The sequence below is a fragment of the Pseudophryne corroboree genome, chromosome 7, assembly GCF_028390025.1.
Source record: "Pseudophryne corroboree isolate aPseCor3 chromosome 7, aPseCor3.hap2, whole genome shotgun sequence".
Lineage (NCBI taxonomy): Eukaryota > Metazoa > Chordata > Amphibia > Anura > Myobatrachidae > Pseudophryne > Pseudophryne corroboree.
Genome location: NC_086450.1, coordinates 227,772,867 through 227,789,239, shown reverse-complemented (window position 1 = coordinate 227,789,239; position 16,373 = coordinate 227,772,867). Strand labels below are relative to the sequence as shown.

The window sequence follows — 16,373 nt, the reverse complement described above, 5'->3', positions numbered from 1 at the left end:
AGCCTGATCGCTGCGCTGCGAACGGCAGCTAGCGATCAACTCGGAATGTGCCCCAAAGGGAGAAGGAAAAACTTGGATCTAAAGTTTGAAGAACTAAGCGCATCTTGCAAGGACAGAGTTGCCCAAAAGATTGGGTTAAACACACATGGAAGATGCAGGAAAGGTTAGCATAGGATTCCTCTGTAAATAACACGTTTACTGGCAGCCAGACATGATGCTGCTAAATCCGGATTACCATCCCATGTCATCTAAACAAAATCTTCTTATCCGCCCAGGAGCCAGATAGGGGGCTTACTGCACTACCACTGGCTATAGCAGTCATTACTGGAACTCAGCAAGACACACTATCACACACACATCGTACAGCTCTAAACTCTAACATATTAAAACATGCAGGGTAAAAATTATCAAAATTATAGGAGCAAGGCAAACATATTTGGGAGCCAAAGAAAGAGGTCTGGGTATTGGCATCTAGACATCAATTTCAAGGCTGGAAGGAAAGGCAGACAGGGATTTACATCTTTAAAATATCTCTGAAACACGAATAGTATTACTAAGCAGAACTTAATAAGTCTCACTAAAATCTGTCAAATTACAAATAAATATAGCCAAACAAGTAAAAGCACAAACATACAATGACCTGTTTTAAATCAGATTCTACCATAATCACATTTTATGCCCTCCCATAAAATTCACAGACTCGTTTGTGTGGTTACAAAGTCTAGATAGTTTCCCTGATCGGATCCAGCTCACCTTGAAATCAGGTTTTGCGTGGACCTTCCACACAGCTTCATCTTTTGCTCTCATTCATTCTGTTATTGTTTACCATCCTGTGCATTTTTGCATTCGTATGTAGTTAATACTTACTCGCTTATTCCATCCTGTGCATTGTTGCATTCACATAGTTTTGTGTTTAGTTGCTAACACCATCCTGTGTATTGTTGCACCTACATACATTCTGTTACTATCTCAGCTTATGGATGGAGCAGCTTAATCAACGTTGTATGCAGCGAGCATTTCTCTGCACTTGTACCTTACTCTTGCCCAGACTCCAATAGTCACCTTGTCCATCCATGAGTCCTGGGCACATCTGAGTACAGGGTGGACCTAATTAACCCTGGAAAAGCAGCTGCTAAAAAGGTGAAGCCTAGCATTGCAGGAGGCTAAAAGAGTGCTGGGCAAGCGTAATCGTATGAGCGCCACCTGGTACCACCTGGAAGCACTCATAACAGCCACTACACCAACCCTGAATCATTACAATTCCTCCACGTGTCTAGTCAACCCACTATATCCGTCTCATACCCAGACTTCTGCATCACTTAGTCCAGGTATCTACTCTGGATCATAATAATCAGATACTAACTACCATGTCCCAGGCTGGGTTTGAACAATGACAGTTAGGAGCTGGTTGGCTGGTACTTTGGGGGTCATTCAGAGTTGATCGCTCGCTAGCTAGTTTTAGCAGCTGTGCATTTTAGCTTAGCAGAAGTGCGAACGGTTGTATCGCAGAGCGCCTGCAAAAAAGATTTGTGTAGTTTCAGAGTAGCTCAAAACCTACTCAGCGCTTGCGATCACTTCAGACTATTCGATTTCGGATTGACGTCACAAACCAGCCCAGTGTTTTTCCTGGCACGCCTGCGTTTTTCCGCACACTCCCTAAAAACGGTCAGTTGCCAACAATAAACGCCCACTTCATGTCAATCACTCTGCGGCAAGCAGTGCGACTGAAATGCATCACTAGACCCTGTGCAAAACTACATCGTTCATTGTGCCCGTACATTGCGCCGCATACGCAGAACTGCCGTTTTTTTAGCCTAATCGCTGCGCTGCAAACAAATTCAGCTAGCGATCAACTCGGAATGACCCCCTTTATCTCCATCCACTTGCTCTCCATATAAGGCTTAGTAAATAGATCCCTTAGTCTTCTGAGGGCTCACTGAAGCCTTTTTTATGCTGTATGTGGTTTTTAGGAGAATGCAGTCATTAGGTTGACATTTACAATGTCAGCAATCATGTCAACACCACAATGTTGACATGATAAAATGTGAAATGATGACAGTCTCAGAATGCCAGGAGTTAGGGCTAGGCTGTGGAAGCAGAGTGTCAGGTCTTAGGACATGTTTGACATGAATAGAACTAGGTGAGAGCGGACAGATCTGTACTTTCAGAACTAATCGTATACACAGTTAAGTATTCACATTTAAAAGATATATTTTCCTAGCTGCAGTACCTGGCTCCACTCGGGTGGAAGTCTATGATAATAAAATAAGAATTTACTTACCGATAATTCTATTTCTCATAGTTCGTAGTGGATGCTGGGGACTCCGAAAGGACCATGGGGAATAGCGGCTCCGCAGGAGACTGGGCACAAAAGTAAAAGCTTTAAGACTACCTGGTGTGGACTGGCTCCTCCCCCTATGACCCTCCTCCAAGCCTCAGTTAGGATACTGTGCCCGGACGAGCGTACACAATAAGGAAGGATTTTGAATCCCGGGTAAGACTCATACCAGCCACACCAATCACACCGTACAACTTGTGATCTGAACCCAGTTAACAGCATGATAACAGAGGAGCCTCTGAAAAGATGGCTCACAACAATAATAACCCGATTTTTTGTAACAATAACTATGTACAAGTATTGCAGACAATCCGCACTTGGGATGGGCGCCCAGCATCCACTACGGACTATGAGAAATAGAATTATCGGTAAGTAAATTCTTATTTTCTCTGACGTCCTAGTGGATGCTGGGGACTCCGAAAGGACCATGGGGATTATACCAAAGCTCCCAAACGGGCGGGAGAGTGCAGCACCGAATGAGAGAACTCCAGGTCCTCCTCAGCCAGGGTATCAAATTTGTAGAATTTAGCAAACGTGTTTGCCCCTGACCAAGTAGCTGCTCGGCAAAGTTGTAAAGCCGAGACCCCTCGGGCAGCCGCCCAAGATGAGCCCACTTTCCGTGTGGAATGGGCTTTTACAGATTTTGGCTGTGGCAGGCCTGCCACAGAATGTGCAAGCTGAATTGTACTACAAATCCAACGAGCAATAGTCTGCTTAGAAGCAGGAGCACCCAGCTTGTTGGGTGCATACAAGATAAACAGCGAGTCAGATTTTCTGACTCCAGCCGTCCCGGAAACATATATTTTCAGGGCCCTGACTACGTCCTGCAACTTGGAATCCTCCAAGTCCCTAGTAGCCGCAGGTACCACAATAGGCTGGTTTAAGTGAAACGCTGAAACCACCTTAGGGAGAAATTGAGGACGAGTCCTCAATTCTGCCCTGTCCGTATGAAAAATTAGGTAAGGGCTTTTATAGGATAAAGCCGCCAATTCTGAGACACGCCTGGCTGAAGCCAGGGCTAACAGCATTACCACTTTCCATGTGAGATATTTTAAGTCCACAGTGGTGAGTGGTTCAAACCAATGTGATTTTAGGAATCCCAAAACTACATTTAGATCCCAAGGTGCCACTGGAGGCACAAAAGGAGGCTGTATATGCAGTACCCCCTTGACAAACGTCTGAACTTCAGGAACTGAAGCTAGTTCTTTCTGGAAGAATATCGACAGGGACGAAATTTGAACCTTAATGGACCCTAATTTTAGGCCCATAGACAGTCCTGTTTGCAGGAAATGCAGGAAACGACCCAGTTGAAATTCCTCTGTAGGGGCCTTCCTGGCCTCACACCACGCAACATATTTACGCCAAATACGGTGATAATGTTGCACAGTTACATCCTTCCTGGCTTTGATCAGGGTAGGGATGACTTCATCCGGAATGCCTTTTTCCTTCAGGATCCGGCGTTCAACCGCCATGCCGTCAAACGCAGCCGCGGTAAGTCTTGGAACAGACAGGGTCCCTGCTGGAGCAGGTCCTTTCTTAGAGGTAGAGGCCACGGGTCTTCCGTGAGCATCTCTTGAAGTTCCGGGTACCAAGTCCTTCTTGGCCAATCCGGAGCCACGAGTATAGTCCTTACTCCTCTCCTTCTTATGATTCTCAGTACCTTGGGTATGAGAGGCAGAGGAGGAAACACATACACGGACTGGTACACCCACGGTGTTACCAGAGCGTCCACAGCTATTGCCTGAGGGTCCCTTCCACTCCCGGAATGAACACTGCTGACAGTGCTATCACATGATTTTCCGCCCAGCGAAGAATTCTTGCAACTTCCGTCATTGCCCTCCTGCTTCTTGTGCCGCCCTGTCTGTTTACGTGGGCGACTGCCGTGATGTTGTCCGACTGGATCAACACCGGCTGACCCTGAAGCAGAGGCCTTGCCTGACTTAGGGCATTGTAAATGGCCCTTAGTTCCAGGATATTTATGTGAAGTGACGTTTCCATGCTTGACCACAAGCCCTGGAAATTTCTTCCCTGTGTGACTGCTCCCCAGCCTCTCAGGCTGGCATCTGTGGTCACCAGGACCCAGTCCTGAATGCCGAATCTGCGGCCCTCTAGAAGATGAGCACTCTGCAACCACCACAGGAGAGACACCCTTGTCCTTGGAGACAGGGTTATCCGCTGATGCATTTGAAGATGCGATCCAGACCATTTGTCCAGCAGATCCCACTGAAAAGTTCTTGCGTGGAATCTGCCGAATGGAATCGCTTCGTAAGAAGCCACCATTTTTCCCAGGACCCTTGTGCATTGATGCACTGACACTTGGCCTGGTTTTAGGAGGTTCCTGACTAGGTCGGATAACTCCCTGGCTTTCTCCTCCGGGAGAAACACCTTTTTCTGGACTGTGTCCAGAATCATCCCTAGGAACAGCAGACGTGTCGTCGGAATCAGCTGCGATTTTGGAATATTTAGAATCCACCCGTGCTGTCGTAGTACTACTTGAGATAGTGCTACTCCGACCTCTAACTGTTCTCTGGACCTTGCCCTTATCAGGAGATCGTCCAAGTAAGGGATAATTAAGACGCCTTTTCTTCGAAGAAGAATCATCATTTCGGCCATTACCTTGGTAAAGACCCGGGGTGCCGTGGACAATCCAAACGGCAGCGTCTGAAACTGATAGTGACAGTTCTGTACCACAAACCTGAGGTACCCTTGGTGAGAAGGGCAAATTGGGACATGGAGGTAAGCATCCTTGATGTCCAGAGACACCATATAGTCCCCTTCTTCCAGGTTCGCTATCACTGCTCTGAGTGACTCCATCTTGAATTTGAACCTTTGTATGTAAGTGTTCAAGGATTTCAGATTTAAAATAGGTCTCACCGAGCCGTCCGGCTTCGGTACCACAAACAGCGTGGAATAATACCCCTTTCCCTGTTGTAGTAGTGGTACCTTGATTATCACCTGCTGGGAATACAGCTTGTTGAATGGCTTCCAATATCGCATCCCTGTCGGGGGGAGACGTTGGTAAAGCAGACTTCAGGAACCGGCGAGGGGGAGACGTCTCGAATTCCAATTTGTACCCCTGAGATACTACCTGCAGGATCCAGGGGTCCACTTGCGAGTGAGCCCACTGCGCGCTGAAATTCTTGAGACGGGCCCCCACCGTGCCTGAGTCCGCTTGTAAGGCCCCAGCGTCATGCTGAGGACTTGGCAGAAGCGGGGGAGGGCTTCTGTTCCTGGGAAGAGGCTGTCTGCTGCAGTCTTTTTCCCCTTCCTCTGCCCCGGGGCAGATACGAGTGGCCTTTTGCCCGCTTGCCCTTATGGGGACGAAAGGACTGAACCTGAAAAGACGGTGTCTTTTTCTGCTGAGAGGTGACCTGGGGTAAAAAGTGGATTTCCCAGCCGTTGCCGTGGCCACCAGGTCCGATAGACCGACCCCAAATAACTCCTCCCCTTTATACGGCAATACTTCCATATGCCGTTTGGAATCCGCATCACCTGACCACTGTCGCATCCATAACCTTCTTCTGGCAGAAATGGACAGCGCACTTACTCTTGATGCCAGAGTGCAAATATCCCTCTGTGCATCTCTCATATATAGAAATGCATCCTTTAAATGCTCTATAGTCAATAATAAGATTTTACTTACCGATAAATCTATTTCTCGTAGTCCGTAGTGGATGCTGGGGACTCCGTCAGGACCATGGGGATATAGCGGCTCCGCAGGAGACAGGGCACAATAATAAAAGCTTTAGGATCAGGTGGTGTGCACTGGCTCCTCCCCCTATGACCCTCCTCCAAGCCTCAGTTAGGATACTGTGCCCGGACGAGCGTGCATAATAAGGAAGGATATTGAATCCCGGGTAAGACTCATACCAGCCACACCAATCACACCGTACAACCTGTGATCTGAACCCAGTTAACAGTATGATAACAACGAAGGAGCCTCTGAAAAGATGGCTCACAACAAGAATAACCCGATTTTTGTAACAATCCGCACTTGGGATGGGTGCCCAGCATCCACTACGGACTACGAGAAATAGATTTATCGGTAAGTAAAATCTTATTTTCTCTGACGTCCTAGTGCATGGGTCTTCAACCTGCGGCCCTCCAGCTGCTGTGGAACTACACATCCCAGCATGCCCTGCCTCAGCTTTAGCATACCTTAATAGCAAAACTGTGGCAGGGCATGCTGGGACATGTAGTTTCACAGCAGCTGGAGGGCCACAGGTTGAAGACCCATGTCCTAGTGGATGCTGGGGACTCCGTCAGGACCATGGGGATTATACCAAAGCTCCCAAACGGGCGGGAGAGTGCGGATGACCCTGCAGCACCGAATGAGAGAACTCCATGTCCTCCTCAGCCAGGGTATCAAATTTGTAGAATTTAGCAAACGTGTTTTCCCCTGACCAAGTAACTGCTCGGCAAAGTTGTAAAGCCGAGACCCCTCGGGCAGTCGCCCAAGATGAGCCCCCTTCCTTTTGGAATGGGCTTTTACCGATTTTGGCTGTGGCAGGCCTGCCACAGAATGTGTAAACTGAATTGTATTACAAATCCAGCGAGCAATCGTCTGCTTAGAAGCAGGAGCACCCATCTTGTTGGGTGCATACAGGCTAAACAGCGAGTCAGATTTTCTGACTCCAGCCTTCCTGGAAACATATTTTTCAGGGCCCTGACAACGTCAAGTAACTTGGAGTCCTCCAAGTCCCTAGTACCCGCAGGTACCACAATAGGTTGGTTCATGTGAAAAACAGAAAACACCTTAAGGAGAAATTGAGGACGAGTCCTCAATTCTGCCCTGTCAGAATGAAAAATTAAGTAAGGGCTTTATATATGATAAAGCCGCCAATTCTGACACACGCCTGGCTGAAGCCAGGGCTAATAGCATCGTCACCTTCCATGTGAGATATTTTAAGTCCACAGTGGTGAGTGGTTCAAACCAATGTGACTTTAGGAAACTCAAAACAACATTGAGATCCCAAGGTGCCACTGGGGCACAAAAGGAGGCTGTATATGCAGTACCCCTTTTACAAACATCTGAACGTCAGGGACTAAAGCCAGTTCTTTCTGGAAGAAATTCGACAGGGCCGAAATTTGAACCTTAATGGACCCTAATTTTAGGCCCATAGACAGTCCTGTTTTCAGGAAATGTAGGAAACGACCCAGTTGGAATTCCTCTGTAGGGGCCTTCTTGGCCTCACACCACGCAACATATCTTCGCCAAATGCGGTGAAAATGTTTTGCGGTTACATCCTTCCTGTCTTCGACCAGGGTAGGGATGACTTCATCTGGAATGCCCTTTCAGGATCCGGCGTTCAACCGCCATGCCGTCAAACGCGGCCGCGGTAAGTCTTGGAACAGACAAGGCCCCTGCTGGAGCAGGTCCTTTCTTAAAGGTAGAGGCCACGGGTCTTCCGTGAACATCTCTTGAAGTTTCGGGTACCAAGTCCTTCTTGGCCAATCCGGAACCACGAGTATTATTCTTACTCATCTCCCTCTTATGATTCTCAGTACTTTTTGTATGAGAGGCATAGGAGGGAACACATATTTTGACTGGTACATCCACAGTGTTACCAGAGCGTCCACCGCTATTGCCTGAGGGTCCCTTGACCTGGCGCAATATCTAGTTTTTTGTTCAGGCGGGACGCCATCATGTCCACCTTTGGTTTTTCACAACGGTTTACAATCATGTGGAAGACTTCCCGATGAAGTCCCCACTCTCCCGGGTGGAGGTCATGCCTGCTGAGGAAGTCTGCTTCCCAGTTTTCCACTCCCGGAATGAACACTGCTGAGAGTGTTATCACATGATTTTTCGCCCAGCGAAGAATCCTTGCAGTTTCTGCCATTTCCCTCCTGCTTCTTGTGCCGCCCTGTCTGTTTACGTGGGCGACTGCCGTGATGTTGTCCCACTGGATCAATACCGGCTGACCTTGAAGCAGAGGTCTTGCTAAGCTTAGAGCATTGTAAATTGCCCTTAGCTCCAGTATATTTATGTGGAGAGAAGTCTCCAGACTCGATCACACTCTCTGGAAATTTTTTCCTTGTGTGACTGCTCCCCAGCCACTCAGGCTGGCATCCGTGGTCACCAGGACCCAGTCCTGAATGCCGAATCTGCGGCCCTTTCATAGATGAGCACTCTGCAGCCACCGCAGAAGAAACACCCTTGTCCTTGGAGACAGGGTTATCCGCTGATGCATCTGAAGATGCGATCCGGACCATTTTTCCAGCAGATCCCACGTAAAGGTTCTTGCGTGAAATCTACCGAATGGGATCGCTTTGTAAGAAACCACCATTTTTCACAGGATCCTTGTGCAATGATGCACTGATACTTTTCCTGGTTTTAGGAGGTTCCTGACTAGCTCGGATAACTCCCTGGCTTTCTTCTCCGGGAGAAAACATCCTTTTCTGGACTGTGACCAGAATCATCCCTACGAACAGTAGACGTGTCGTCGGAAAAAAATGCGATTTTGGAATATTTAGAATCCACTCGTGCTGTCGTAGAACTACTTAAGATAGTGCTACTCCGACCTCCAACTGTTCTCTGGACCTTGCCCTTATCAGGAAAGCGTCCATATTTCTTTTAAGAAGAATCATCATTTCGGCCATTACCTTGGTAAAGACCCGGGGTGCCGTGGACAATCCAAACGGCAGCGTCTGAACTGATAGTGACAGTTCTGTACCACGAACCTGAGGTACCCTTGGTGAGAAGGGCAAATTTGGACATGTAGGTAAGCGTCCCTGATATCCAGTGACACCAAATCGTCCCCTTCTTCCTGGTTCGCTATCACTGCTCTGAGTGACTCCATCTTGATTTGAACGCTTGTATGTAAGTGTTCAAATATTTCAGATCTCACCTAGCCGTCTGGCTTCAGTACCACAATATAGTGTGGAATAATACCCCTTCCCTTGTTGTAGAAGGGGTACTTTGATTATCACCTGCTGGGAATACAGCCTGTGAATTGTTCCCAATACTGCCTCCCTGTCGGAGGGAGACGTTGGTAAAGCAGACTTCAGGAACTTGTGAGGGGGAGACGTCTCGAATTTCCAATGTACACCTGGGATACTACGTGTAGGATCCAGGAGTCCACTTGTGAGTGAGCCCACTGCGTGCTGAAACTCTTGAGATGACCCCCTACCGCACCTGAGTCCGCTTGTACGGCCCCAGCGTCATGCTGCGGACTTGGCAGAAGCTGTGGAGGGCTTCTGTTCCTGGTGATGGGCTGCCTGCTGCAGTCTTCTTCCCTTTCCTCTACCCCTGGGCAGATATGACTGGCCCTTTTGCCCGCCTGCCCTTATGGGGACGAAAGGACTGAGACTGAAAAGACTGTGTCCTTTTCTGCTGAGATGTGACTTGGGGTAACAAAAGGTGGATTTTTCAGCTGTTGCCATGGCCACCAGGTCCGATGGACCGCCCCTTTATACGGCAATACTTCCATGTGCCGTCTGGAATCTGCATCACCTGACCACTGTCGTCTGGCAGATATGGACATCACATTTACTCTTGATGCCAGAATGCAAATATCCCTCTGCGCATCTCGCATATATAGAAATGCATCCTTAAAATGCTCTATAGTCAATAAAATCTTGTCCCTGTCAAGGGTATCAATATTTTCAGTCAGGAAATCCGACCAAGCCCCCTCAGCGCTGCACATCCAGGCTGAGGCGATTGCTGGTCGTAGTATAACACCAGTATATGTGTATATACTTTTAGGATATTTTTCAGCTTCCTATCAGCTGGCTCCTTGAGGGCTGCCGTATCTGGAGACGGTAACGCCACTTGTTTTTATAAGCGTGTGAGCGCCTTATTCACCCTAAGGTGTGTTTCCCAACTCGCCCTAACTTCTGGCGGGAAAGGGTATACCGCCAATAATTTTCTATCGGAGGAAACCCACGTATCATCACACACTTCATTTAATTTATCTGATTCAGGAAAAACTACAAGTAGTTTATTCACACCCTACATAATACCCTTATTTGTGGTACTTGTAGTATCAGAAATATGTAACACCTCCTTCATTGCCCTTAACATGAAACGTGTGGCCCTAAAGGAAAATACGTTTGTTTCTTCACCATCGACACTGGAGTCAGTGTCCGTGTCTGTGTCTGTGTCGACCGACTGAGGTAAATGGGCGTTTTTACAAGCCCCTGACGGTGTCTGAGACGCCTGGACAGGTACTAATTTGTTTGCCGGCCGTCTCATGTCGTCAACCGACCTTGCAGCGTGTTGACATTATCACGTAATTCCTAAATAAGCCATCCATTCCAGTGTCTACTCCCTAGAGAGTGACATCACCAATACAGGCAATTTGCTCCGCCTCCTCACCAACATCGTCCTCCTACATGTCGACACACACGTACCGACACACAGCACACACACAGGTAATGCTCTGACAGAGGACAGGACCCCACTAGCCCTTTGGGGAGACAGAGGGAGAGTTTGCCAGCACACACCAAAAACGCTATAATTATACAGGGACAACCCCTTATACAAGTGTTTTCCCTTATAGCATTTTTATATATGTAATCATATCGCCAAATAAGTGCCCCCCCTCTCTGTTTTAACCCTGTTTCTGTAGTGCAGTGCAGGGGAGAGCCTGGGAGCCTTCCTCACAGCAGAGCTGAGCAGGAAAATGGCGCCGTGTGCTGAGGAGAATAGGCCCCGCCCCCTTTTCGGCGGGCTCTTCTCCCGGAGTTTGTGAGATCTGGCAGGGGTTAAATACATCCATATAGCCTCAAGGGCTATATGTGATGTATTTTAGCCATAAAAAGGTATTATACATTGCTGCCCAGGGCGCCCCCCCCAGCGCCCTGCACCCTCAGTGACAGTTGGTGACTGTTGGTGAAGTGTGCTGACAACAATGGCGCACAGCTGCAGTGCTGTGCGCTACCTTATGAAGACTGAAAGTCTTCTGCCGCCTGTTTCTGGACCTCTGGACCTCTTCAACTTCGGCATCTGTAAGGGGGGTCGGCGGCACGGCTCCGGGACGAACCCCAGGGTGAGACCTGTGTTCCGACTCCCTCTGGAGCTAATGGTGTCCAGTAGCCTAAGAAGCAAATCCATCCTGCACGCAGGTGAGTTTTCTTCTCTCCCCTAAGTCCCTCGTAGCAGTGAGCCTGTTGCCAGCAGGACTCACTGAAAATAAAAAACCTAACTTAAACTTTTATTCTAAGCAGCTCAGGAGAGCCACCTAGATTGCACCCTTCTCGTCGGGCACAAAAATCTAACTGAGGCTTGGAGGAGGGTCATAGGGGGAGGAGCCAGTGCACACCACCTGATCCTAAAGCTTTTATTATTGTGCCCTGTCTCCTGCGGAGCCGCTATATCCCCATGGTCCTGACGGAGTCCCCAGCATCCACTAGGACGTCAGAGAAAATATATTGTCCCTGTCCAGGGTATCAATATTTTCAGTCAGGGAATCCGACCAAGCCACCCCAGCACTGCACATCCAGGCTGAGGCGATTGCTGGTCGCAGTATAATACCAGTATGTGTGTATATACTTTTTAGGATATTTTCCAGCTTCCTATCAGCTGGTTCCTTGAGGGCGGCCGTATCAGGAGACGGTAACGCCACTTGTTTTGAAAAGGTGTGAGCGCCTTATCCACCCTAGGGGGTGTTTCCCAACGCGCCCTAACCTCTGGCGGGAAAGGGTATAATGCCAATAATTTTTTAGAAATTAGCAGTTTTTTTATCGGGGGAAACCCACGCTTCATCACACACCTCATTTAATTCATCTGATTCAGGAAAAACTACGGGTAGTTTTTTCACACCCCACATAATACCCTTTTTTGTGGTACTTGTAGTATCAGAAATGTTCAAAACCTCCTTCATTGCCGTGATCATGTAACGTGTGACCCTACTGGAAAATACGTTTGTTTCCTCACCGTCGACACTGGAGTCAGTGTCCGTGTCTGGGTCTGTGTCGACCACCTGAGGTAACGGGCGCTTTAGAGCCCCTGACGGTGTTTGAGACGCCTGTACAGGTATTAACTGATTTGCCGGCTGTCTCATGTCGTCAACAGTCTTTTGTAAAGTGCTGACACTATCACATAATTCCTTCCATAAGACCATCCAGTCAGGTGTCGACTCCCTAGGGGGTGACATCACTAATACAGGCAATTGCTCCGCCTCCATACCATTTTCCTCCTCATACATGTCGACACAACGTACCGACACACAGCACACACACAGGGAATGCTCTGATAGAGGACAGGACCCCACTAGCCCTTTGGGGAGACAGAGGGAGAGTTTGCCAGCACACACCAGAGCGCTATATATATATATATATATACAGGGATAACCTTATATAAGTGTTTTTCCCTTATATAGCTGCTGTATAGATTTATCTGCCAATTTAGTGCCCCCCCTCTCTTGTTTTACCCTGTTTCTGTAGTGCAGGACTGCAGGGGAGAGTCAGGGAGCTTCCCTCCAACGGAGCTGTGAGGAAAAATGGCGCCAGTGTGCTGAGGAGATAGGCTCCGCCCCCTTCTCGGCGGCCGTTCTCCCGCTTTTTTATGGAAAAACAGGCATGAGTTAAATGCATCCATATAGCCCAGGAGCTATATGTGATGCATTTTTTGCCCCCTAAGGTGTTTATATTGCGTCTCAGGGCGCCCCCACCCAGCGCCCTGCACCCTCAGTGACCGGAGTGTGAAGTGTGCTGAGAGCAATGGCGCACAGCTGCGGTGCTGTGCGCTACCTTATTGAAGACAGGACGTCTTCTGCCGCCGATTTTTCCGGACCTCTTCTGCTCTTCTGGCTCTGTAAGGGGGACGGCGGCGCGGCTCTGGGACCCATCCATGGCTGGGCCTGTGATCGTCCCTCTGGAGCTAATGTCCAGTAGCCTAAGAAGCCCAATCCACTCTGCACGCAGGTGAGTTCGCTTCTTCTCCCCTTAATCCCTCGATGCAGTGAGCCTGTTGCCAGCAGGTTTCACTGAAAATAAAAAACCTAAAACTAAACTTTTTTCTAAGCAGCTCAGGAGAGCCACCTAGACTGCACCCTTCTCGTTCGGGCACAAAAATCTAACTGAGGCTTGGAGGAGGGTCATAGGGGGAGGAGCCAGTGCACACCAGGTAGTCTTAAAGCTTTTACTTTTGTGCCCAGTCTCCTGCGGAGCCGCTATTCCCCATGGTCCTTTCGGAGTCCCCAGCATCCACTAGGACGTCAGAGAAAGTCTGTTACCTAGGGTTTTTGGATTTTGGCAATACGGTATATTGGGTGGGGTGGAGGGTGTTGGGAGAATGTATTATACATAAAAAGGTATTTATTGCATGTATTTTAGCAATCTTTATTTACACAGGTACGCGCTCTTTGCGCAGCGAGGCGAGCCGCATTTTCATCAGAGGTTTCACCTTGACTATGTAAATGGGTTCACTCTCTTTGCAAGTACAGTAGAGTACTTCTCTGCTGCAGAGTTTTTGTTTGACGCTGAGAAGCAGGTCTGTCTCAGTCTTCTAAGAGGTGATGTTCTGTCTCTGGTCAATCCTCATTTCTTCTCGCAATGCGCACCCATTCATCCGCAGCACAGCCAAGACTAAGTGAAGATGTTCTCCTAGGCATCGTGGAAGCTCAGCAAAAATGAGCCGGTAAAAAAAAATAATCTATAGCTCTTTGACCAACATTTACAGATGTTAGTCCAAAGAAGTAACTATGCTTACCTACCAATAACTTTATCACGGTAAATAGTACAAATGTGCATCTGAACGGATGCTACTGAGGCATGTACGCCTGATGCTGCCGAGATCAGTGCATGGGACACCTTCCCACGAAGCCCCATTCACTACCCCCCGACAGCCAATCCTGAGGACACTTAGCCTAATATCTGTCTGGATAAAATACCTATACAATGATGAAAACCGCATCGCAATCGGTTCAGTGGTTTCGGAATTTATTGCACTCAGACAAACAGACGTTCTCATTTATAAGATGGATGGATGGATGGACGGACAGATGTAGAGCAGGATACATTATATAGCACAGAAGAGGTAAAGAGGCAGCTAGCACAGATTCATTTCAGAAATATTCATGCTATGTGCCCCTTACCTTGCAGGGTGTATGCTGCCAACTGCACACAGGTATCAAATGGACATTCCAACCTGACAGACAAAACATATGAAATTATGGTTAATAACCTTTACATTGCATTACTACAAAAAAAATAAAAAAAATGTAAAAAAAAAATCAGTCAGTATTAACTAGACTATGGCCACAGTCTAGTTTATACTGATTGTCTTTTTTTTGGTAGTAGTAGAATGAATGTGGAGTCGAATTATAACAATTGACAATGCTGCTTAATGAAACTATACACTGCAGTCTGCTGGTAACTGGATACACACAACAATATAATTATTGCCGGATAAAGATACAGTAGATCCTGACTGGACAGAATGACTTGTTTCCAGGCCACCTTCAAACAGAACTTAGATTCAAAGATCCACAATGAATATTACACTCATGGGCTGTGGTGGGTGGGCATCTTGTCAGGATCCTGGCAGTCGAAATACCATCAGCAGAATCCCGACACCACTCATGGGCTGCCGGAGAGGTAAGCTGCATGGTGGGGGTGGGTCAGTGGTTAGGGTCTTCCGGGGAAGGTTAGGTTTACCTATCTAAAATAGCCTGTGTTGGTATTTTAACCATCGGGATGTAGCCGTCTGTTATTTTGATGGAAAGTCTGACGTCAGCCACCAGTACCGCACCTTCCCGCCCGCAGCCCGCGAGCCCGGCTCCCACCCATGAGGATGATGGTAGGTATTTGTGTGGGCTGGGCCGGTCTTCAAACCAATCACGGGTATCCCAGGATTGACCTTTTTTTCAAACCCGATAACCGGGATTGAAAAGAAGTCCTGGGATTTGCCTCCTTAGGTATGTTACAAAAATAAAAAGGAAACAAGGTAAGCAGAACTGAGAGCTAGCAGAAAAGGTCAGGAAGCACAATAACCATCACAGACAGAAACACTTACTTTCCACTGAGGATATCTTGTTTCAGCTGCAGCACAAATAGGTACCTGAAACAGAAAAAACGGTGAATAATGGAGAATCAACAGGTAGTCTGAGCACTACACAGAGAAAAAAAAGAGAAAATGCAGGTTCACACTTTAAACACTAGCAATCAAAACAATTACAATAAACTCTGCAATTTAACATGGAGTAAAAATAAGATTTTAAATCTACCGGTAAATCTTTTTCTCCTAGTCCGTAGAGGATGCTGGGGGCTCCGTAAGGACCATGGGGTATAGACGGGCTCCGCGGGAGACATGGGCACTCTAAAGACTTTAGATGGGTGTGCACTGGCTCCTCCCTCTATGCCCCTCCTCCAGACCTCAGTTAGAGAACTGTGCCCAGAGGAGACGGACAGTACGAGGAAAGGATTTTTGTTAATCTAAGGGCAAGATACATACCAGCCCACACCATCCACACCGTACAACTTGGAACATACGAACCAGTTAACAGTATGAAACAAAACAGCATCAGCCAGAGACTGATCAAAACTGTAACATAACCCTTATGTAAGCAATAATTATATACAAGTCTTGCAGAATTTAGTCCGCACTGGGACGGGCGCCCAGCATCCTCTACGGACTAGGAGAAAAAGATTTACCGGTAGGTTTAAAATCTTATTTTCTCTTACGTCCTAGAGGATGCTGGGGACTCCGTAAGGACCATGGGGATTATACCAAAGCTCCAGACCGGGCAGGAGAGTGCGGATGACTCTGCAGCACCGATTGAGCAAACTTGAGGTCCTCCTCAGCCAAGGTATCAAACTTGTAGAATTTAGCAAAAGTGTTTGAACCCGACCAAGGGGTAAATTTACTAAGATGGGAGTTCTATTTAAGATGGGATGTTGCTCATAGCAACCAATCAGATTCCAGGTATTATCTTCTAGAAGGTGCTAGATAAATGAGAAGTAGAATCTGATTGGTTGCTATGGGCAACATCCCATCTTAAATAGAACTCCCATCTTAGTAAATGTACCCCCAAGTCGCCACTCGGCAAAGCTGTAATGCCGAGACGCCTCGGGCAGCCGCCCAAGAAGAGCC

At 47.7% G+C, this 16,373-nt stretch overlaps 1 protein-coding gene across 3 annotated transcripts in view; it reads right to left on the bottom strand.

Moving 5' to 3' along the window:
• The window catches only part of EPB41L5 (erythrocyte membrane protein band 4.1 like 5), a 562,556-nt gene that overhangs the window by 329,202 nt on the left and 216,981 nt on the right, over window positions 1–16,373 (bottom strand). For all 3 annotated transcript variants that reach the window (XM_063933986.1, XM_063933985.1, XM_063933987.1), the window contains exons 6-7: window positions 15,297–15,341; window positions 14,377–14,429 (exon numbers count right to left, since the gene is read on the bottom strand). In XM_063933986.1, coding sequence (XP_063790056.1) covers window positions 14,377–14,429; window positions 15,297–15,341 — 98 coding nt within the window. The remainder of the gene's footprint in view (window positions 1–14,376; window positions 14,430–15,296; window positions 15,342–16,373) is intronic.